General features: G+C 40.7%; 1 protein-coding gene across 4 annotated transcripts in view; it reads left to right on the top strand.

The window, feature by feature from the left end:
- The first annotated feature begins 704 nt into the window (after positions 1 to 704).
- The window catches only part of pald1a (phosphatase domain containing paladin 1a), a 72,734-nt gene continuing 50,623 nt past the window's right edge, over positions 705 to 22,815 (top strand). The window contains exons 1-8 of one of the 4 annotated variants that reach the window (XM_084741017.1): positions 705 to 894; positions 5,793 to 5,838; positions 14,798 to 14,995; positions 15,189 to 15,291; positions 17,521 to 17,700; positions 18,156 to 18,320; positions 20,354 to 20,514; positions 21,643 to 21,718. In XM_084741017.1, the coding sequence (XP_084597143.1) occupies positions 14,811 to 14,995; positions 15,189 to 15,291; positions 17,521 to 17,700; positions 18,156 to 18,320; positions 20,354 to 20,514; positions 21,643 to 21,718 (870 nt within the window). In that variant the 5' untranslated portion in view covers positions 705 to 894; positions 5,793 to 5,838; positions 14,798 to 14,810. Of the gene's footprint in view, positions 895 to 5,792; positions 5,839 to 9,304; positions 9,327 to 11,633; positions 11,769 to 14,797; positions 14,996 to 15,188; positions 15,292 to 17,520; positions 17,701 to 18,155; positions 18,321 to 20,353; positions 20,515 to 21,642; positions 21,719 to 22,815 lie in introns of those variants that run through there. The other 3 variants (XM_084741018.1, XM_084741019.1, XM_084741016.1) reach the window with 3 other exon arrangements.

Raw genomic sequence — 22,815 nt, 5'->3', positions numbered from 1 at the left:
AAAGATAATTATGATGAGAAACTTTCTCAAAAATAATTGCTAATCTCATAGTATCCAGAAATATTCTCATTATTTTGAGATACTAACTCTTTATTTTGAGAATGTTTCTATTATTTTAAGATATTAAGTTATTATTTTGAAATATTAAGTCATTACTCCAAGATACTACTCATTATTGTGATTCAAGATTTAAGATGTTTATTGACACACTAGTTATCATGTGGAAAAACTTTGGCTGGGATTTCCCATTAATATAACTGAAAGAACTGTAATTTAAATTATAACAGACAGAATAATAACAATAAAGATAAAATCATACAATGATAGAAGAAGTGTGTAGTTATAAATATATACAAGAATAACAGTGTATTGTGTTAGAGGGCATAAATATAGAACAAATAAATTAAAAAAGCAGGTAAAAAGGTTAAATACAGTTTTGTAGAATGATGAGAATAGCCATTATTTTGAGATATTAAGTCATTATTTTGAGACAAAGTTATTATGTTGAGATACTGAGACATTATAGTGAGAAAGTTTCTCATTATCTGAACTTATCTGTCTTTCGTAGAAATTGGGTTTCATTGGCTACAATGTCACAAATATCAAGATAAAATCAGATTTTAGTTAAAGGTTTGGATGTGAATTATTATAACCGAAGACCAACACGGCGCATCCGAGGATGACCGCAGACTGCGCATGCGCGGTCCGTCTTCATTCACATAGCGAAATCCTTTTCCTCGTAAAATTCTCGAGAAAGGACAAAAAATATCAATGAATGTCTTTTTCCCGGGATCGTAAACAGAAAGCAGGACACACCGGCCACCTCCTCCACGGCGGACACACCGAGCTCTGAAAACATGTTTGACGCTTTTTCACCTCCCGAGTGCTGAAATGGTGAGTAGCTTTAAAGTTTACACGGTTGTTGTTGAACGAGCCACGGCAGCATAAAAGTTCAAATTCGTGTCGTTTCCGGACGCTAACTCTCTCTGGACACCTTTATTAATGATGCACCATGAATATTTGCAGCAGGGCGCTTTGAACAGCGAAGGATATTTTCATGATGCGAAAAAGTGTTTGTGTGCTTGATGGGGCATACATGTGCTTGGCACCCCCCACTCTCCATGCCTCCTGCACTGCATTGTGTGCACTGCATCAGGACTGTGATTTGGACACAGCCAGACAGTGATAGAGAAAAGAAAAAGCTGGGTAAACTATTGCAAGTGCTCAAACACATGTCACTTTATGCTTTTATTTTACTCTCTTTTTATCTGCAGTCCCTGGCAGATTGATGACATATAAAAACATTAAAAGATAACCTGCAAAAGCACAGATAAATACAGGGTGACAACTGCTGTACATTCAAACAATAAAATGTTTGGGTTATGTACTATATTATGAAGGTCACACTAACACTTTTGCAGGCGGCTTTTCTCGACACATTTGCGTTTTCTGCTGGCAATTTACTGGCTTGACTGTGTTTTTATATACTGTAAGATGCAGCCATGTTGAATCATTGCAGCTCAAAGGTCCATTTACTGTCTTCTTCAGTGACAAAGACTGAGAGGTGCAACTGAAAGCTCAGAAAAAATCTAGTAAGTGGGCCGTTGAACGTGTTTTGTTACACATATTGATCCCAAAGGTAAAAAAATTATGCTCAAATACATTATGTACAAGAAATGCTGTAAAAGTAAAATATATATTATTATTCCTTTTGCTGGGGACCCCCTAAAACCCACTCAAAGACCCCTGTTGGTCCTCAGACCACAGTTTGACCACAGTTCTATTCATCCTGAGGTCCACACATAAAAGTAAAACATAACCACACATCATACATGAACACTTAACAACTACCTCAACCCAAATACCCTGCACCCCCAAACCAGCCCTTACATGAATGGATTATCAAACTAGTTAAATAGATTTACTCTCTTTTATTTTGTTACCTCCATGCTAAAATATGTTATAGGCTACATATTATATGTTGCCAGCTTATAGGCAAAAATTACTTTTAATCTCTTATAAATGTAATCTAAATATATTTTGGGCAGTTTTGTACATTTGGGGTCTATTCTGGCAGTGCTAATATCATTTTTCATGCCCATAGACATGACCAACATTCATGTAATGTACCAGGGCATGTTCTTTCTCACCATTAGATGTGATCTAACGTATGAAAAGTCTATAGTGCAGTAAGACAAAGCACATGATTCATGCTTTGATGTTTTGTAGTCCCGGCCTTTGTTTGATTTATCCCGTGCAGCTGGGATCAGTCTCCTCTGTTCATATCACTTTACCTTTACATCCCCCGGGGGGGAAGACAGAAACTGGGTCTTGACAGCCGAGAGCGCAGATCAAACCGCGAACATCACAATTAATCAAGAGTGAGAGCATGAAACCCGTCGATGAATGACACCTGGATCATAAATGATTGAGCTATTTATATTTGGCTCATCTTGATAAGAGCAATAGATCAGAAACATTACTCTTCCTGGGGTTAACTTTAAAAGTTGATGATTTTGTTGTCAGCTCTTGCTTTATTATAATCCATTTATGGGTTGTTGGTATATTGGTCCAGTCAGGGGTCCCGTCACGTTTGGGGGTTCTTCAAGCCCTAATACCCTGGGGTTGCTTCAGAAAATATCAGAAGTAGTTGGTTTCCTCTCTTACTTTTTTGCATCTGATTGCTTTGATACAATTTTTACAGCCTTCAAAGTATCTGTCAAGTTGTGCCAAGATTTTGTTTAAACACCTGTTTGATATGGTTGTCATAAGATAATGAACATCTGTGTCCCTGTGACTAGAAATCTTGTGTACACACCTGAGTGCAGTGGATTATTTTTGCCACAAGGTGTCATATTTGATCACTGGACTCCAGTGAATATTTAATACCTCCCATAATGTGTCCCCTTGGGTGACCTCGTTGTCATCCCAGGAGCATTAGTGTTAGTGATATATATTTGTAACTTCAGAGGAAAAAAAAAACATATTCCTAGGAGCTGCACTTTGGCTCAGGTGAATTATTGTCATTTGCTATCTCCTTCTTTCCTGTTGCTTTTAGCAAATTGGCTTTTTGGGGGTAAGACAGACACCAGACCTGAGAGAGGATTTGGACAAGACAGGTGATGTTAGCCGCATGCTCCTTTTTCCACTGGGGACATTTAGCAAAGAGAGGAAGTTTTTCTTACTCTGTCACAGAACATCCTCTCACTGCAGATTGTGCTCTGCGTTAACACCATATATTAAAAAAATGGACTGAAATGAACCTGTCAGATAACTATGTGTGTCATTATGCAGCTTTTTGGTGTTTATTTTTACTTAGAACAGAGACAGTTCACCCTAAAAGCCAAAAATACAAGTTTTTCCTCCAGTCTGTAGTGCTGTTTATCCATTTAGATAGTTTTGATGTTGTGATGGTGTCAGAAGTTTTAAAGATATCGGCTTTAGAGCGGTCTGCTTTTCCTTGAATATAATGGAACTAGATGGCAATCCGCTCTATTGTCCGCCAACTTTATCCATGCACAAAAGAAAGTGTGCATCTAGTCATGGAGGAGAGGCTTGTGCTCGTGACAGTCTGGGATATAAGCATTCATGGCGTCCTCATCAGCTGAGATGTAACCTCTTATCAATGAGTAGATCCAAATATTCAAAATATATATATTGTTTGATTTTGGTGTGAACTGTCCTTTTAAATTGTAGTACCTACTAGATAACTTCTTATTTCTTGATATTTGGTTTTGATCTTAAAAAATAACCCCCACAGACGCAAATTTGTGTTTATGATTTCTCACCCACGAGATTGATTCATTCATGTTCTGTGGTTTTTGTGGGCCATGGGAGGGTTTTGTTTCACATTCATCATGTTGCAAGAACATCAGAGTCTTGGCCTGCGCTGCTGCAGGAAGGAAGGAACAGGTGTGGCAGCAGCAGATTTTACATCCATATCTCGAAAGCCGCTCACCACTTTTGCAAATAGGCTCATTATCTTGCAACAGAGTGTTGATTACACATACTTTTGTAGGAAAATATTCTCACCGGCAGGAGATAAGCTTGATGTTGTTGGCTGTTTTGGAGTCATAGTTGTCAGAGGTGGGGCCAAGTCATTGTTTTGCAAGTCCCAAGTAAGTCCCAAGTCCTATACAAGTCAGAATGGACTCCTCACCAAATACAATGCCAGTTTAAAAACAGAGCCTTGGATTTGTGCAACTTCAAATGTTGAATGAAGCTGGAAGTTGTTGTGTCTCTGTCTGTAATTTTCGACCTGCATATTTTGAAGACTGCATTTACTTGCTGGAAATGAGTTGTGTTAATGTTACACTCATCAAAGATTTCTCTAAGGATTGTTGAAATCCTTGAAAACTCTTTTGTCTTTCTTTCATGAAGGTTTCTTTGTACCATGATATAAAAGGGTTCTCAGAAGAAGCCCTTGGGTAGGTTCTAGATAAAAAACCTCAGAATGTAAAAGTGTTTTTGTTTTCACCGCTGACTGTGTTCTAGATAAAACCTGTGGGTGGAAGCATTACACCATAGAAAGGTTCCCTCTGAAACCTCTCACAGACCTTTTTCACCAACATGGAACCAGACACGTTCCGGTTCACGCACCCAACATCCTTGATTACGATGGTTCCACTCAAAACTGGAGGAAATGTGAGCTGGTTCAATACATGTATTGAACATGCATACATCCTATGGGGGCAAGCTGAAGAACCCTTTATGGTTGATCCATGGATTCAGACTTTTCAAATACTTTCTAAATCTTTGGGCTTGAGCAAAGTATTTATGTCAAAAGGCTCAAGTCCAAGTGAAATCACAAGTCACTGTTAAAGTCCAAATTGAGTCTGAAGTCATCAAATTTGTAAATCAAGTGTGACTCGAATCCACACCTGTGATAGTTGTTGTCAGATATGTTGGCTTTGTTCTTGCTTTATGAAGCCCACTGGATGAAATAGGACCCTCGGTGATGATGAGTTGGTTTGACCCTCAGGGTTACGACTACAAGAGGCAGAGCACACAGCCCTCTGCAGCTGAACCTCGAGCTTAAATCTAAGTATTTGCCCAGCTGTAAGCCTGTTTGCCTTCAACCTGGCAAGTGTTAACCACTAATGAATGGAGTAATTATAGCATCGTAGTGAATTAGGCTTACGTGATGTCATCTGTGTGCAGTTGTTACTGATTATCAGCCTCCTGGCAGGTCTGCATTACATCGTGTCGGTGAGGGTTAACGGCTGCAATAAGTTTAATAAGTCAAGGTCTAATTTCTGTGTTTGAGACAGTTGTTAAAAGGTCTGCTATGTGTGGGAGGTATTGTGCAGCCAGGAGGCTCCGGTAGTGATTGGATAGTGAAGTGAATGATGAGTAAGCCTCTCTGGGTCCGCCTCCACATCCTCTTTACACATCCCCACACACACAGTTGCACACACACAAATCCCAGCATGCGCGAACACCTCATGCATACAAAAAAGTAACAAAAAACCAGCATAGGAGCATGCCGTCACCCATCTGAACCTCAGACGGAGAGCTGTGTCCCCCCCACTTCTCCCCTCCTTCTCTCCCTCACCGCTCTGCTGCTGAGTGCCTGTCTGGGATCTGTCCTCACTGAAGGACACGTTCATTGACTCGCTTTATAAGGACGCCTTAATGATGCGAGACCACTGCCTGCAGTAGTGCGATCAGCAGGGAGAGACACATCAGAGAGAGAGAGATGCCAGCGAGGATGTCTGACTGAGACCGGAGAGCTGTCATTTTGGTTATTTTTAACCCACTATTTTCTGTTTTTTTTTCACTGTGTTCCTCAGAGACTCAAGCACCTCTCGGATGGTGGACTGATCAGCTGAATGTCAGGTACAGTTGTGATACTTCACCTCCTCTGTGTTATGATGCTTGAGTCTTGCTGCAGACTTATCATCAGTGGGAAGGATGGAATAGGAAATGTATATTGCTGTCTAAATTACGTGATTAGTGATCTTGATATATTATAATCTAAAAGCTGCTTTTCATTTTGCAGAGAGATACAGTTTGGTCATTTTACCATGTTTGATATTCACATAGCTACATGGATTACATTTTTCTTGGCATGTGATGCCTAGTCTCTCCTCTGAAGTGTTTATCTGAGGACCAGCGCCTGTTTGACAGGATTCTGGCTCTCCACGCCAACTTAGAAAACGCAGCTGCTGCTAAGTCAGGATGTGTTTGCACACACACAAGTTTACCGTTTCAGTCTGATTGGCAAGCGAAACGAAACATGCTAACAAATTGGTGTAAGGATCCATCCGCTGGAGAGATTTGAGGAGGGTTCGACAAGTAAAAATGCTGTCAGTTGGCCTGGTGGTGCTGACAGAATATTGTGGTCAGACGCTGGGGTTTTAGAAAAAATGAAAGCCACATTACTGCAGCCTTGAAATCATAGGGGGATAAAATTGCCATCTTGAAATGAAATAAATTACAGGCAGGGTTTTAAAAATAGATTTGCACACCCTTTTTAGCAGTTCAGTGTCGAGCTGTGATGAAAGCAAGAATGTAGAAGAAGGCTAAAGGTTATTCATGTGATTTATGCCATATTCACTCGTGGAGTCTTAGTAGATTCACTGCTTTAACTGGGGAAAAGTGCTCTCCAGTCAGTTGTTTTCAAGTCAGTGTGTTCACTTATCTGGACTATCTGTCATGCAGTGCAAAAGCAATTTGTGGTAGTTTGATCAGATTTGAAAATTGCATCCTTGAACAATGCATCGCATGGCTTCCTCCTTGCCACAGTCTCTTTCTGAACAGCCTGGTGGTGGGCGATTTATTTTGGACGAAAAACAAACATCGGAGCTGCAAGTTGACACAAACTCACAATGAGGTCTTTTGGAACAGTTGAGGGGAAAACAAAAAAGATTTTCTGCAGAGGAAGCGCTGAGCTCATTTCCGTGCAGCAGCACTGATATTCAGCTCAGGAACTAGCAATGTCCTGTGGAATCACGCCTGTATGTAACCCTTCACCTCATTGGTGAAATATGTGTACAGCTGCAGGGAGGAAGTTTCAGAGAGTACAACTAAGCACTTCCTGTAAAGGTGTGCTTACACTTCCTCTGCACACTGGGGGGTGTGACTGGGTTGCATTGAATGATTTGGTGGTCTAGTATCCTGTGATGAGTTTCAAGACTATGGGACATTGTGTCATTGTTGTATGTGTGACTAGGATTGCATTACACCAAACCCTCAATTGGAATAAATTAAATTAGCATTTTGAGCAATTCTGAACACACTTTTGCACAGTTTTACATACACTGTTTACAGATTTTTGAAGCACATAATAAATGCAGCACTGCTGTAGAGATTAAGACATTAGCTTGTGTCATATTTATATAATTCTGTTGTTTTTATGTGGTTTTGTGCAGCCATCAGGCTTTCAAACTCAGAGGGATAGCTGGTATGTTTTGAAGTGAGGTTGTATGAGGTACTTATCCACAGTCACTGTATTACCTACAGTAGAGGATAGTTAGCACATCTAACTTAAAAAAGGCCCACCTTAAAAACTCATTATCAGTTTAATTGTACTATATTTATATATATTTATATTTGGTTTGTTTCCACTGCTTTACTTTGCAGACAGGCTTTTACAACAGGAAACCACAGTTATACAAACCAAATATTGTTTTCTCCAAACCGACTTAATGCCATAGGTTGATGTATCATTTTAAAACAGAGAAGTTGCACAACAGCACAAACATGCTAAGAGATCGAGGTAACGATAGGCCATGATGATAGGTGTTAAACAGTCCTCACAGCTGATGAAAGTATATCTGATATGACTCAGGTAGAAACAAACGAGGTAGTGTATTAAAGTTTTGCTCATGTTATGTTTAGTCATGTTTTCTGACTTCCTTCCTCACTGTCTGACGTATATGACCTACCCCGTGTTTTCCCAGAAGTTATAGTAACTAGCTAGCAATGGCTAGCAGGAAATGCATCATTACCTTGACTAAATTAGGGATTTCTGTGCATTTGACCATCATTGGAAACATTTGGGGTAAGGTAAATACACAACTTAACAAAATATATAACATCTTCAGTATTTTAGACATTTTAATGTGGAAACATTACATATTATAGCTTTAAACTGGCTGATATTTTCAGGTGGACCGTTTTTTAAGTAGCTCAATGACCTTTTATTGCTGATCATGTCTACAGCAGCACATTGCTGGTGCTCCTCCCTGTTTCTCCAAACAGGAGGCATGCTGACTGACATCTACTGTGACTAATACACTGACTATAGCTGTACAAGTACCTTATACAACCCTCCTTTAAATAATCCAAACTGTCAATTTAGATTAGGTTTCTGTGTAATGCTGAAAAGTATTCCTGCAGATGTTGTTGTCAGATTTCTGAAGCACATCAATAAATGAAATCCTGACTGCATCAGTTTGGGTGGTATTCATATAATTAAGCTGTTTTTGTGTAGTTTTGAGCAGCGGGCCGGCTTTCAAACTTAACATTGGCAGACTGATCCAGTGGCCTCCTTGGAGACCAGAAATGCCCAGGGTCCTTGACTAAGATGAGCAATGTTGCCAAGTAAGCAAGTTGCATTGAATTTTGACTCTTTTCTAGTTTGTGCAGCGCTCTCTTGTCTCCATCTTGATATGGGAATTCATGTCGAAAGATCTTCCATCTCTGTGATACCCATCTCTCTTGAACCCCTGCATCTCTTGTGAATGAAGAGCGCTCTGCATCCTTCCTCGGGGCCACCAACAGATGCATCCTGCAGCTGCACGCTCCTTCCTGTCTGCACTCAGACCCTTTTGTCTGAAGACGTTGCTACAGCAAAGTTGGGACACCGGCTGAATTTAAATGGGGCAGCTCTGAATGGAGCAATGCTGGTAGGCTGGCAGGAGGTTGCAGTTTCCATGGTCTGATTCTTACTGTGCAATCAGAGAATTTAAATATTAGTGCTCGCAGTCTGGCTGTCAGTGTCATAGAGAAACGCACAAAGGTGAAGTCAAGATCATCTTGACTTTGTTTTTCCATTACTTCTTATATTGTACAGAGGAAATCTGAGTTTGTCTTGTCGTTTTATTGGCCTCACGAGCAGTGCGACACTACTCTGGCTGACATGTGGGATAAACAGCCTCTCTGATGAGTTGCCTTGATTGGATCTCCAGGAGGATGTTTATGACTGAGGGCTATTTCTACTCAGGCCTCCGCCCCAGCTGCCCGCCCGCCCGCTAGACCGGGCCTGCCTAGGCTGAAATCAGTGTGGCTCATGAGCTGAGCTTGTGTCTAGCGGGAACTTCCGTATCAGACGTGTTTGCAGTGTGCACCATGGTCTTGCAGCAGAGGTGACAGGCTGTAAGGTAAGACAGAGGAGGGTTTTCAGCGTTCCAGTTTCAGTGAGCAGCATTGATAATGTCACGTTTCCTTTGGGGGCCTGTAAGACTGAAGCCTCTGTCAGTTAGCCTCATTTAACACTCAGACGATTTACAAATAACAACACCACATGGGATAAGACATAGGAAGTTGTTGTGTTGATGAGGATAATGGGAGAATCTGTTGTCAGAGTGTTTTATAGCCATAGACCGAGCCACATAGGAACATGCATATTATCATGCATTACTGTGGTGGTGGGTAAAGGAAACCTACTGATTAAATGTCCTTAAAGTGACAGAGATTGAAAAGGGTTTGCTATGTAAATGCTCTTTACAGTGAGGAATGCACAGACTGTAAGCTCTGTTTTTAGTCCAAATAGGAAGTCAAGGAAACAGAAGACGTCTTATATCTATAACATTTCGTATAATGCCTAAACTTTTAGTGTACGTGTGCAAAAGACATGACTACTCTCTTTTATTACTATTATTTCAAGTCAGGTCAAGTTAGTTTTATCTGTATAGCCCAACATCACACATCATAAATTTTTCTCTAAGGGCTTTACAATCTTACAGTCCTCTGTCATTAGACCCCTGGTTTGGATAAGTAAAACCTCCCAAAATACAATTTTAATGGAAAAAGGAATAAGCTGCTCTTGGTTTATGCTGTGGAAACATTATCCTTTGAATATAAATATTGGTCACTGCTGGCTAGTAACTTTTTTTTAGGGTTTTTAGACTAAAGTTGCTTTCTTCCCGACTTATTTTAAACAGTTGAATACTGTTAAATTTGCTAAAGTTGACATGTTTGTCAGCTTGCTTTGCCTGCAGAGGTTTAAGGTTTGTGATTACATTCTGGCAAGGAACAGTACTTTCAACTGTGTGTTGGGTGTTGATGAGAAGGATGGATAATAATGAATGGGAGGCTGCTGGCACTTTTTCTTTATTCTGTGATCAATTTGTCATATTTTCTAAGCATGTAAGAGTTGATTTCATTGTTAAGTTATAAAACATATTAGTGTATGGCGTGACCTCTGTCAGCCATACCATCTAGATTAGTACTGATATTGTCCTAAAAAGTCCTGGAAATGAGCTCTGTAAAAAGTGGGAACTTTGAAAAACCTCAAGAGCAACAGATAAATAAAATAAAGTTGTTTTTTTTTGTTATATCGATAAATCCAGTGATGTATCTGCTTCACCGGAGAGATGAAAAATGTGTGGACTGACGGGTCAAATGTAACTGCCATATCTCTATACTTTTACCTCCCACATTGTGTTCATCACGGATGTCTTCGGGTCCAGATAATACAGCTTTTTCGACAGTATCTAGTGTTTGTATTGCAACATATTTCTGTTTGAAACTGGATAGGCAGGCAGGACATAAAGTGAGAAGGAATTTGATTTGAACATTGCAAAGTGAGTGTCTACCATGCCGTTGCCAGCTAGCTAACTAATGAATCTTAGCTCTGTGCTGTTAAAAGTTAAAGTTCAAGTATTTTTTGGCATAAATAGCTGTACAATATGACTGGGAATGTGCTCTAAAAGGGTTAATCTCAACTTTACGGAGAGTGATTTTTGTTCTTTTGAGGTCTTGTTGTACCCTCTACTTCTGCAATGGTTTAATGGCACTCAACTGAAGAATTGTTGCCTCCAGTCTCTTATTCTTGATGCGCTCATAATACATTTTTTCATTATTCATTTGCGTTTTCCTTTGCCGTTTTTCTGGAAATTCCATCAAACTAAACTTGGATAGAAACTTGACTAGTATTATAACAGTAATGATAATAAATTTACAATATGAGAAAGCAGAAAGATGTAATCTTTTGTTTAGTCTATTAAATGCCAAAAATAGTGAAAAATAACCACCACTAATTCCCAGAGCTCAAGATGACGTCTTCAATGTCCTAACATTTGAGAAGCTATAACCAGCGAATGTTTTGCATTTTTCCCTGATAAATGACTTCTATAAATTTCGATTAGTTGATTTATCATTCCAGCGTGTTTGTTGTACCGCTCTCTGTACGGTACAAGAGTCAACTGTGTCGTCTTTGTGCGCAGCCTGTCCCTGTGAAAGGGAGCTGAACTTTGGCCATCTGGCTGCCAGATGTACCACTACTTCCCCCGGTCCCCTCCGTAGAGACCTCAGTCTCCAGCATGAATCTACCCTTCAACATACGAGACAGGACGAGGACGAGGAGGACGCTGCCTGGAAGCTCCAACTCGTGACATTTTTACCCAGTGCCAAAGCACAGCCGGGCACTTTGAGCTCCCGAGAGGGGTGTTTCCCAGCGACTGGGGGTGGGCACGGGGGATCCAAAAGAGGAAGATTTGTCTTTGGATGTGATGCCAAGTTCTCACACTCCTTTGGATCATGGCGGAAAACAAGCAGCAAAGAAAAGGGTCCCGAGGTTCAGATCGCTCCTCGTCTCACACGTAAGATGCCAGTTTTTAGTGGATTCTTGCAGCGTGGAGGGTTTTTTTGTTGTTTTTCTTGTGGCAGTCGCACAATCATGGCAACAGGGATGCTTTTGGTGTGTGGTGAGGACTCAAATAGATTTGGGCAGCTGGAGCACAGTTTTCTTGAAAACCTAGCTTCCTTTTATGGAACTTTGGTCGAGATTCTTCCTCTTTTTGCTCTTTTTTTCCCTAAAAATCATGCAATTGTTCAAGTCAAGCTGTAAAGAACATTTAAGATTTTGTGTTTTTTAGCCATGCCAGCAGACAAAGTAATGAGAAAAATCAATATGTTGTTGAAAAGAGAATCTCCCTACCGAAATGAAAAGGTATGGGAGTACAAGGTTGACCTGCCCACTCAGCTCCAGAAGCAACAAAGAGGAGAGCAGCGGTGACTCACCGGCACTTCTCTGTGCACAGAGCCTCTTTGCACAATGAGAGTCCACTCTGTTCAGAGCTGCAGATCACACAGAGGTGCTTTGAGCTCAGTCGACCCTGCCGTACCCCTCAGCTGTGCCACATCAAGTAGATTTTGATGTTGGATCGATTCTTTTTCTTTTGGTCTCTACTTTGCAGCTCCAGTGTTACATCTGTGAGTTGGTGTCGGGTGACATGCTGTGCTTTTCTGTGTACTGTTAAGGTTTTATGTGTGTATTTGTGTGTATTTCTCTGGCACTGTAGCATCCTGTAAATGATGTTGAGGAGCAGTGTTGTTCCTGACTGCTAGCTTGTCGGAAGACTCGTTTGTTTATCTGCAGAGCTCCCTGCAAAGCTCACTGTTTATTCAGAGGGGAGGAGGTTTGGTTGAAACCTGTGGCTGGCACGCGTGGGGGTCTGAGTGCTCCGTGTCAAGTTGTGTGATTAAAATATAAATACTGTCACACTCGACTGTAATCCCACGCCTCCGTGACTAAATTGTAGAGATATGAAATTAATGATGATTGTAATTTGAGTGCTGACTAACCCTTAAAGGGTGATTTTGTCAGTTAGTGGCTGAACCTCTGTATGTTCTACCTCTTGAGTAACATGTGTGACGTGATTTACCACAGAGCTTTAACGGCCTCTTTGCCAGATACAGATGCATCAGACAGGTTCAGTCTGCACTGTTTTTCTTCATGCACTAAATCAGAAATAATAGCTGGAGCAGACTATATCTCAAGTGCAGGGAATAATGACTCATATTTATAGTTTTCAGATTCAGCAGCTGGATAAAATATATCCTTCTGCATGAATAATAAAACCTATGCATGGATATGCATTCATTAAAAGCAAAAAAACATTTAAAATCATTTACATTTTTGCTGAGACTTTGATGAGAATATTGACAGCATTATGTCTGTATGCTAAATATGAAGATACAGCCAGCAGTCACTTAGCTTAGCTTAGCACAGAGACTGGAAACTGGGGGAAACAGCAAGACTGGCTCTGTCCAAATGTAACAAAAATCTGCTGAGGTGCTCAGCAGCTCGCCAAATAACACCTCTGGTGTATATCTGGTTTGTTTGGTTGGTGCAGAAACAGAACTGTTAAAGGAACATTTTCTCTATGCTAAGCTAAGCTAACTGGCTGCTGGCTTCATATGTAGTGAACAGATGTCAGAGTGGCGGTGACTGTTTCATGTGACTCTTGGCAAGAAAAGCGACTGCTGCTTTAAAACCCAAACAAGACTAAGAGTCTCTCAAGCACAGCTGCGGCTTGCAAGAAGGTCACTATTTCTGATTATAAACAAAAGTATTCGACAAGCTCGTATTTTGACCTGATAGACAGAAGATCAGGGGATCAAAGTTATTATAATTCATCCTCTGGCCATAAATGTCTAGTAGAGATTTACTCCTAAAGTATCAAAATTTGGTACGGAATGACAAGGCATTTTCAATACTCAGTAGAGCTGAAGCAGTTTGGTCAGTGCCATAAAACTATTGAAGTTTGGTTCCCAGGAATGCGCAATACTGGATTTTGGCTGATATCCAGTATGCCAATATTTACCAACTCATTTTGGCCAATTGTTGATATATGCAAGTATTTTTTTCCACTCAGTTTCAGAGAACATCAAGTCTCTCCTGTAGTGAAATTAACATAGTCTTATCTTAATGAGCCACTGGCAGATGCAGACATAAAACACAGTGCTTCAAAATGTAGAGCTTTTGCTGGTGACTGTTTGCCTTTGTTTTTCAGGGAAATTAAATTTGTGACCAATGTTGAACAATCACTGCAGATAACAACTTCGCTATCTATTTCACAGACTTCGAAAAACCTCCACACTGTACTGTTAATTTTGGGCCAGTAACATTCATTAGCCAATAGCAATGACGTGCCAATATTATCATGCATCCCTAGTCTGTACTAAATATCCTGGCAAGCCATCCAGTAGTTTTACTTTTCAACAAAAACCAAAACCTCATAGTGGCGATAGAGGAAAAGTCAGAGGATAATCAGAGTGTGTTTACATGCACTTAAGTATCCTGGTTATGATCAGGTTTTTGGAGTATCCTTGTTATGTTATGCACATGTAAATGTCATATCCTGGTCTCAGAAACCTGGATGAGGGCTTATCCCAGTATTGAGGAACCCGGTTGTGCTATCTGGGGTACTCCGATTGAAACCAAGATACTGTGGCATGTAAACACCTTATTCTGGTTTCTGAACATTTGTTTGTTGGTGCAGAACAGCGTGGTTGAGATGGTGGGAGATCGGTAGAATTAATCCCCTGTAGACTGTAAATGTGTTTACCAAATTTCATGTCAATCCATCCAATAGTTGTTGGGATATTTCAGTCTGGATGAAGGTGGAGGACCGACTTACAGGCTGACATTTTCATGAATCTGTATCTTTGTATTTTCAATCACTTCAGTGTGGAAGTGTGAAACGTTCACCGAATACTTTTTCACACTTCAGATATGTCTGTGAGTGTCGTCACTGCCCGTATATGCTGTTTGTTGCCCCTGTGTCTGTATGTGTGTCCGTGTGTTTGCTTCCTGTTTCTGAGTCCGCTGCGATGTCATTCACAGCTGCTTGTGGAGCATGGGTACAACTGCCAGTGCCGCGCCACAGCCTGTTTCCGTAGCGTCGCCGCTTGAGAGTGTCCATGGCAACGGGATGGCCGACAGCAGGCAGTCTCTTAGCATGAGCCCCTTCCAGACAGTCAACATCCACAACAACAAGGCCAAGTCCATTATCACCAACAAAGTCGCACCTGTCGTCATCACGTAAGTCCCTCCCCGAATCCGCGTTCTCACAATTGGGTGTTAATCCTCTTTGATCACTGCGGTGACATCCCCCGCTGCCCCGGCCCAAGTGTTTGCCCCCGTTATCATCTCATTTGTCAATCCCAGCCGGGCAAATAGTAGCTGATAATTGAATTGACCTCTGTTTACCACCCTGTTGTGTGCTGTTTCACAGGTATAACTGCAGACAGGAATTTCAGATTCACGATGACATCCTCAAGACCAACTATAAAGTGGGTCGGATATCAGACACCATGCCTGAGCACTACCTGGTGCAGGTAAGGACAAACCTCTTAGCGCCGCACTGTCATGGCATCATCTCACCTGTCTCTAAGGCTGCTCTTTTCACATTCACATGTCCAAATTGCAGAGTGGAACAGGAACATTGTCATGCGCAGTTTTATGATCTGAGGCAGCCATTGAAACAGGACTGTTGTCACCCCTCTATCAGAGCTTTGATCTGCTCTGTCACCTCTGCTGTGTCTGTTAAGGCACGCAGTGTTTTGCCAATGTTAACCCACAGCCGCTGTTTGCAGGTAGACAGGTCCACAGTAAGATCATGAAGGCGGGTAAATTTAAAAACATGTATTTTCCTCTCTGTTTTGGCCTCCCATCCACACTGTGCAGGTGTTTTTTTCACCACCAGAAATAGTGCTTTTCAAAAACACACGCTCCAAAGTGGAGAAAGCTGAAAACACCCACATCATGTTGGAGAAAAGACTGCAAAATAATGAAATACATCTGGTGAAATGACCAGTTTTCAAGTGGATGAAAAAAAACAAAATAGACACCCAGTTCAGATGGCGTGCACACACACGTGAACGTGGCTCCAAGCTAAGGATCAACAGTGAAGATTTAGGCTAAAAACATGGTGTCTTTCACGTCAAATTGGGAGGTTGGAGGTGGTAGATGGGGTAGATCCTTAGCTTAGAGCCACGTACGCATACATGCGCACACCATCTGAGGTATGCGCACACCAAATAACTAACTAAATCACAATATTTATTTATGCATGATGTATTTGTATGTTGTTGTTGTTGTTGTTGTTACCTGAAGGTGAAATCGTTGTTGCACTGCTATAGGTCATAGTTTCTGATGGAATATGATATAACCACTGCTGGGCAAGTTCCTTTAAAAATATATTACATATTACGCCTTACTTTCATTTGAAATTAAATTACATTACAAACTGTCTATATAGAGCCATGAGTGTGCTCCCTTTGTGTTACTTTCACCGAAGTAATTGCAGAAGTTCGGCAAGGCATTATGAAATGGAAGAGGGTGATGTTTCATAGCGGTATCTCTGCAAATGTGCCTATACTGCAACACTTACAGGAAAGAGGCTCTCGCCGACCTCATGTTTATAGCTTTGTGCAGGCTCTCACAGCCGTGTCTCATGGGTATAACTGCGACCTGAGGGGTTTATTTAGGTTGATGCCCAATAAAAAGCCACTGAATAAATATATTTATATACATTTTGCAACTTGGGCAGAGCAGAGTGTGCTGCTGTCTGGCCCACTGCCTCAGTTTGTAATCTAGATTAAAATATTGAAGGGAGTAGCGATGTCCCACATTTCATGCCTATAGTTTGTCTTTGTATGTTCCAAAACGCAGATGTTACTTTTGTCAGCATTTGTGTCTGTTGAGAACATGTTAGCTCATGCTGGTAATTGTCATTTTTGTGCTGGTTTATACAGCTTTAATGATTAGTGAGGTGGCTGTTACATTTCTTGACATCAGCTGTATTTTGCCACAGTTTCACGCACTTATTGCTGCCCCCTCACTGGTGAGTGTGCTCGCTGAATGTGGTGTCCTTGATATAAAAGATGTAGCAAGTGAAAGATTCAAGGAGGGATTTCTTGGCTGCAGAGCTTAACAATTATACATTATTTTGCCATCCTGGAACTGTAACTGCAGTGGAACCAGCTGTCAGAACCAGTCCTATAGGGATATATCCTATAGTTATAGTCTATTTAAATTGCATGCAAATGTTATCAGTAAGACTCTAAAGAATAAAATGATGATTTGAATGTGTAAGAATTAATTTAAATAATTATTAAGTACTCAACACTGCCATGGAAACTTGAAAATATGCCAATATTTTGATATAGTTTGACATACTGTAATGAAATGAAGGAGATGGGGGTGACAGAGCAGAGATTTAATCTGTTGAGGCAACAGAGCAACTAGACTGTGTCAGTTTTGTTATTTGCCAACAGAAAGAGAAAATAGAAGAACTTTTCCAATTTTTTTGTTTTTATTTAACACTTAAACACATTAAACTTAAACAACAAAACACTAACTAAAACTAAAAAAAGCTTAAAATGCCCGTGAGGATGCAAGCCATTTTCTCATGTAAACACCATTTTCACATTTGTTCGACCGCTTTAATGTTGACATTTTTTTCTGCAGAATATACAAATGCTAATGCATGCTTGAGTGGAAGAAGTGTTGTGTTGCGCTCATGCTCTTGGGTACAGTCAGATGAAAGCTGCATTGCCTTCCAGGGGGAGTACTTTATGGTCCAGGACGTGTACAGCAAGGCAGACGTCCTCAACACCACGGGCAGCTACGGAGCGCCCAACTTCCGTCAAGTGAAGGGGTCGTACCCACTGTACGGGATGGGTCAGCCAAGCCTGAACGGCTTCAAACAGGTTCTCCAGAGGCTCCAGGCGCAAGGACACGAGGTCACTGTTATTTTTTTTTTATACACACATTTATACAGGCAGAATTTACGCACATGAGCTCACGTAAATTGTTCCTGTGTTGCCCTTAATTCTCCTGTGCTGGTGTCTGTGTACTGTAGCTCTGCCTGGCCTCTTTCTAGCCGTGTTGTCAGTAAATATTTGAGGAGTCAAGTGCTCAGTGGAGGCTGTGGCTGAATTGTAGAACTGAGCAAACAGAAAGTTGCGGTCATGTGTACCAGTGGAAAATAAATCTGTGCTTACAGCAGCTAAAACTGACCGTAATTGAAATGAAATTGACAAAATTATACATCAGGCCTGTGTAAACTCCTTACTCATGTGCTGCATGCTCTATGACAACAGATTGTTTCCAGTTGCTCTTGGAAGTGGTATAGCTGGTAGGAGGAAACAATCATTTTCTTTACAAAGCTATTATTTGATGCTCATCTTGCCAACAGGAGGTCATATTCTTCTGTGTAAGAGAGGAGCCGGTGGTTTTCCTGCACAAGGACGACGACTTTGTGCCATACACCCCCAGGAGGAAGGAAAACCTACATGAGAACCTTCACGGCCTGGAAAAGGAGGAGCTGGTGGAGAGTTTGGAGCTCACTGTCAGGAAGGAGGTGATGAACACTGACGCTGACTCAGCGTCTGAGTGTGACAAAGCAGAGGTTTTTGGTGCCCTTTAGTTCACAGCAGTATCAGGGCGGCTACAGGTCCTGATTCTTATAATGGCTTGAATTCACTTTTACTTAAATCAGGCTTTAAACAGCATTAAATAGAGCCTGACTGATACTGGATTTTCGGAGCCAATAACTGATATGACGAGTAAAAAATAATCTGGTATCATTGTATCAGCCAGTATTCTGTATTTATGTACAAAATCCAAACTTGCGTCAGAGCAGGAAAGTTTCACTGGTATTTTTAATAATCATTGAGTAAATGTAAATTAAAAAAAACACAAATAAAGAACCTGAATTAAGAAAAACGATCAAATATACAAAAATGCTGCCTGTAAAACCAAACAACAAACAAACAAAAGATAATCTGCATTATGTTCTGATATATCTGTTTTAGACTAATATTGGCCAGCTGATATAATGGTCTGGCTCTAGTATTAAATAATCTCAAATCCTGTTTGGGAAGGTATTAAATATTTATTTTCTGAATGCTGTAAGCATGGTCTCAAATTTACTCCAAGCGTAAAATATCTGTACATCTAATTTCTGGCGATATTGAGTTGAATTTGAATGCCTCCGTCATCCCTTTTGTGAGGCTTTCCATTGTCTCTTGTGGCCCGGCCGAGTCAAACCCTGCCACACTGATTTGCATTTCCATTACCAGTTTTATCGCACCAAGCTGTGCTGAGTTGTGCCCAAGATGGACCGTCTCTGGAGGAGGGCCAAAGCCCGACCAGCTGGTTGCAGTGCTGTCTCGCCGTCTTGCCTGTTGCGGACAAATCGTGACGACCCCCCTTTTCCACCTTAAAACAAGCCTGAAAGACTCAATTCGTGTGTGCAGGAGAGCGGAGAGAGAGAGGTTTTTAAAAGTCTGTGTGTGTTCAGCTCTCAGCACTGTGCTGCAGTGCCCACATAGTTCCGCCTCCTCTCAGTTACTCACAGTGCTGTCTTCTTCTTGTCACTTATCTCATTTTCTGTATCTGTTGTGATGTTATAGCCTCGGTATATTTATCTATGAATGATAATCAAAAATTTGATGCCCTCAATTTTGAGTTTGTTTTCCTCTGTGGTATTGAAAATGCTATCAATATTTTTCAAAGTGTTGTATCAAAATGAGAAAGTCCAGTATCGTGACAACACTACTCTGTTGTTTTTAAATGATCAAATAGCAGGGTACTTTTTTGTGCCGAATTCATAGGAAATTAGACCTGTTTATTCACCGTTTTACGGCTGCTTGACTCAAGATAAGTGCACATCAGTTAAAGGCAAATCTTCAAGCAGGTAGCCCTGTTATAATGTAGATACGAATCCCTGACGTACCGAGCCAAACTGTGCCAAGCCAAGCCAGCACAAGTGTATGGAAAAGGGGTATTAGGCTTTTGCTTTTCTTGTCTGAAATCTCGCGTAGCCAGTTAGCTAAACTGCAGTACGTTCCAGTTTCTGTAGGATTATGTTCTCATTTAGTGTTTAATCTCCATCATGGTCAGAGCAAATCTAAATCGTTTGCATTGCATGCTACCTGACACATTTCCTTTTCTGAATATGGTTATGAGAAACATTATTGGCTTAATAATATGTAGGAAACATTGCCTGGTAATAATACAGGGGTCTAAATGACTTTCAGCATAAAAAAATGGGAATTCTACCTTAATAGAGCCTCATTTCAGATTCTGGCTGTAGGACATTCAGTATTAAATATCATGACGGACAAGTAAATATTTTTTACTCTAATAATCATATTTGAACAAAGGTTCTGAAACTCCTGTTATTGACATTTTTTTAATTTTGAACAGTATACCTGTTTACTCAGAAGTGCAGGCCTATATTTTAACATTTGGTGCTTAGTTTTATTGCAAAATATACCTTGAATTGAATTAAACAGTGGCATTAAAAGTCTGACAAAGTGTTAAATTTAACTTGCTGATACATGTAGACACCCAGAGTGCTAAAACACTCCCTTCTTCCTTCTTCCACAGCTTCACGACTTTGCAAAGCTCAATGAAAACCTCTTCTACGTCTACAACGATATCGAGTACTTTAAAGACGAGCCGCAGAAGATCTCCATCTCGTGTGAGGAGGACATCCATGTGACTGAAGAGGTCTACAAGAGGCCCATGTTCACCATGCCGGCCTACAGGTTGTTTACATTGTTCTTTTATTAGCCCGCCGCTCACACTTCAGTGTACATGTGGCTGCCTGCTGTAGAATATGCAGGGCAGGTTATAAATAGTGGCGCTTGTTTGTGCAAGGGCTGGTTGCCCTGCTTTTTTGGAAGAAAGGATGGAGGCGGTGTTAAAACTACAGATTGCAGCTTCCTGTTTGCAATCAGATCAGCGGAGTCAGCTTTATTGAGATGTCATGAGCTGCTCACTACATTTCCAGGTCAAGAGAATATATTATACTCAGAGGACGGCGCTGAGGACTTGTCTCTGACCCGTCTTAAGTTTTATGGTCACAAGAAAGCAGCGGGATGTTTTATTTTTTTAGCACTTAGTTCGATATTGCTTTTGATCAGGAAACATTTGTGTTTGTTGGAACATCTTTCCTTCCTCCCACGCATCAGTAAACTCTGAGTCATCAATGTTGGTAGAAACAATACTGAAAGTTTACACAATCATAATATTAGTAATGAGAAAAAATACTACAGCTACAAGTGCACATATAGCCATGTGTATAAAAGTTTAAAAAAGAAATTAATCCCACATTTTTTTGTTTGATTGTGTGTGTAAGCTTTTCAATTGCTATGCGAGGAGAGAGTTCATGCATCCAGAGGTTTACAGATGGACCATAAATACTTTTCCAGTGTTTACCAGTAAGATGCTTTGCTTGCTTGCTTCCTGTAGGCAACTTAGATAGGCTGTGTGCTCGGCTCGTCTATGTTGAAAAGAAAACAGAATTTTGAAGATGGTTAAAAGACGTTGGAAACCTTTTGCATTGATGCTCTGTAATGTTTCCCTGATCCTCTATCCACAGCAATTTTTCGCAGGATGTTTTATTATTATAGGAGATTTGAAATAACAGATGGTGGATTTTAAAGGGAACATTAATGATCCCGAGATTTTCATCTCTCCCATCATTCCTCGTGGATTGTTGTAGGAGGGAAAGTTTCTGTGTGAGATTAGTAAACACAACATGAGGGAGCTCAGCTGTCGAGTCTTGCTTTAGGTCAGATGTGTATGTGCCACGTGTTTTGACCTACATAAGGCTAATATTGACACAACACAGACGTGGGTTCATCTCTGGGTAACAATCTGTTGTATTGCAGGTACTACAGATTACCACTGCCGGTGGAGGGAGCACCACTGGAAGAGGACTTTGATGCTTTTGTGAACATACTCAGGGTAAGCTCACGTAAAAATGTCAATCACGGTGCACAGTAACAGTCCAGCAATTAGATACGCCTTTTTTGGTTGTGCTCTTCTTGTTTTGATGTGCCATTAAAGTTATTAATGGCTGGAATATTGGAGAGCATCTGTTCTTTCTCACTGAGGCAGCGAGAAGGTCAGGGTAGCTTTTTCTAACGTAGAGTCTGTTCTATCAATCATCAATAAGTGTGATAGTTATAAAAAATAGCAGAAAACCTGCAGTCTGTACTCACTTTATGTCCGCTCTTTGGTCATCCGCTCTGTCTGGTTTCCGTCCTGCCCTTCACTCATACAGGATGTTCCTTTTTCGTCTTGTTTTGCCCTTTTTTGGACTGACTTGCAGCAGCCGGTCCAGTTCCCTGTGGTTGGAAAGTGGCTCCTTTTTTTGACAGCATTTGGATCGGAGCTGTACTGAGTCCTACTGCACTCTTAAATTCACTCTTTCTTTTTGTAGTTCTCACATTAGGCATTGTCCTTGCAGACTTTTTCTTGTCTTGATTTCGGGAATGGCAATCCTTCATATTTTACAGTACAGTTTTTTTTCTCAAACACTGGACAGTTTACAGGAGAATGGACAGGATTGAAATATCAAATAAATAAATGAAAGGCCACAATAAAAGCAGGAAGAAAACAAAAGCAAATAAGTTAGAGAAATACACACAAGATGTATCCACATTAGTGTATAGAAATTCAATTATGTATGTCTACATAAATGTGTGCCAACATATTTTGTCGTCAACCCAGTAGAGACTGAAATATGACCCAAGTCGCTCCTAAAATCAGACCAGCAGTTATCAAAGGGGTGTGGTTTTCCATTTCTGTGGTTCAAACATATTTTTAAACCACAGTTTTCTCATCTCAACTAATCCTGCATATTTCCATTTAGGAACCAGTAAGAATTCGCTCAGTGATTTGCAGCTGGAAAGAGACCAGAAAGACCAGTTACAGAGATAAGATTAACCACTTGTGCAACTGGTGTCAAGAGAAATTTAAACACAGAGAGACTAAAGAAGTGATTTCAGAAGAAACTCCTCTCTGTCCCCTGTAATTATGAACGCCACAACCACTGAAAG

The sequence above is a fragment of the Lutjanus erythropterus genome, chromosome 17 (assembly GCF_056507025.1).
Source record: "Lutjanus erythropterus isolate fLutEry1 chromosome 17, fLutEry1.hap2, whole genome shotgun sequence".
NCBI lineage: Eukaryota > Metazoa > Chordata > Actinopteri > Lutjaniformes > Lutjanidae > Lutjanus > Lutjanus erythropterus.
This window is presented reverse-complemented; position numbering and strand designations above follow the sequence as displayed.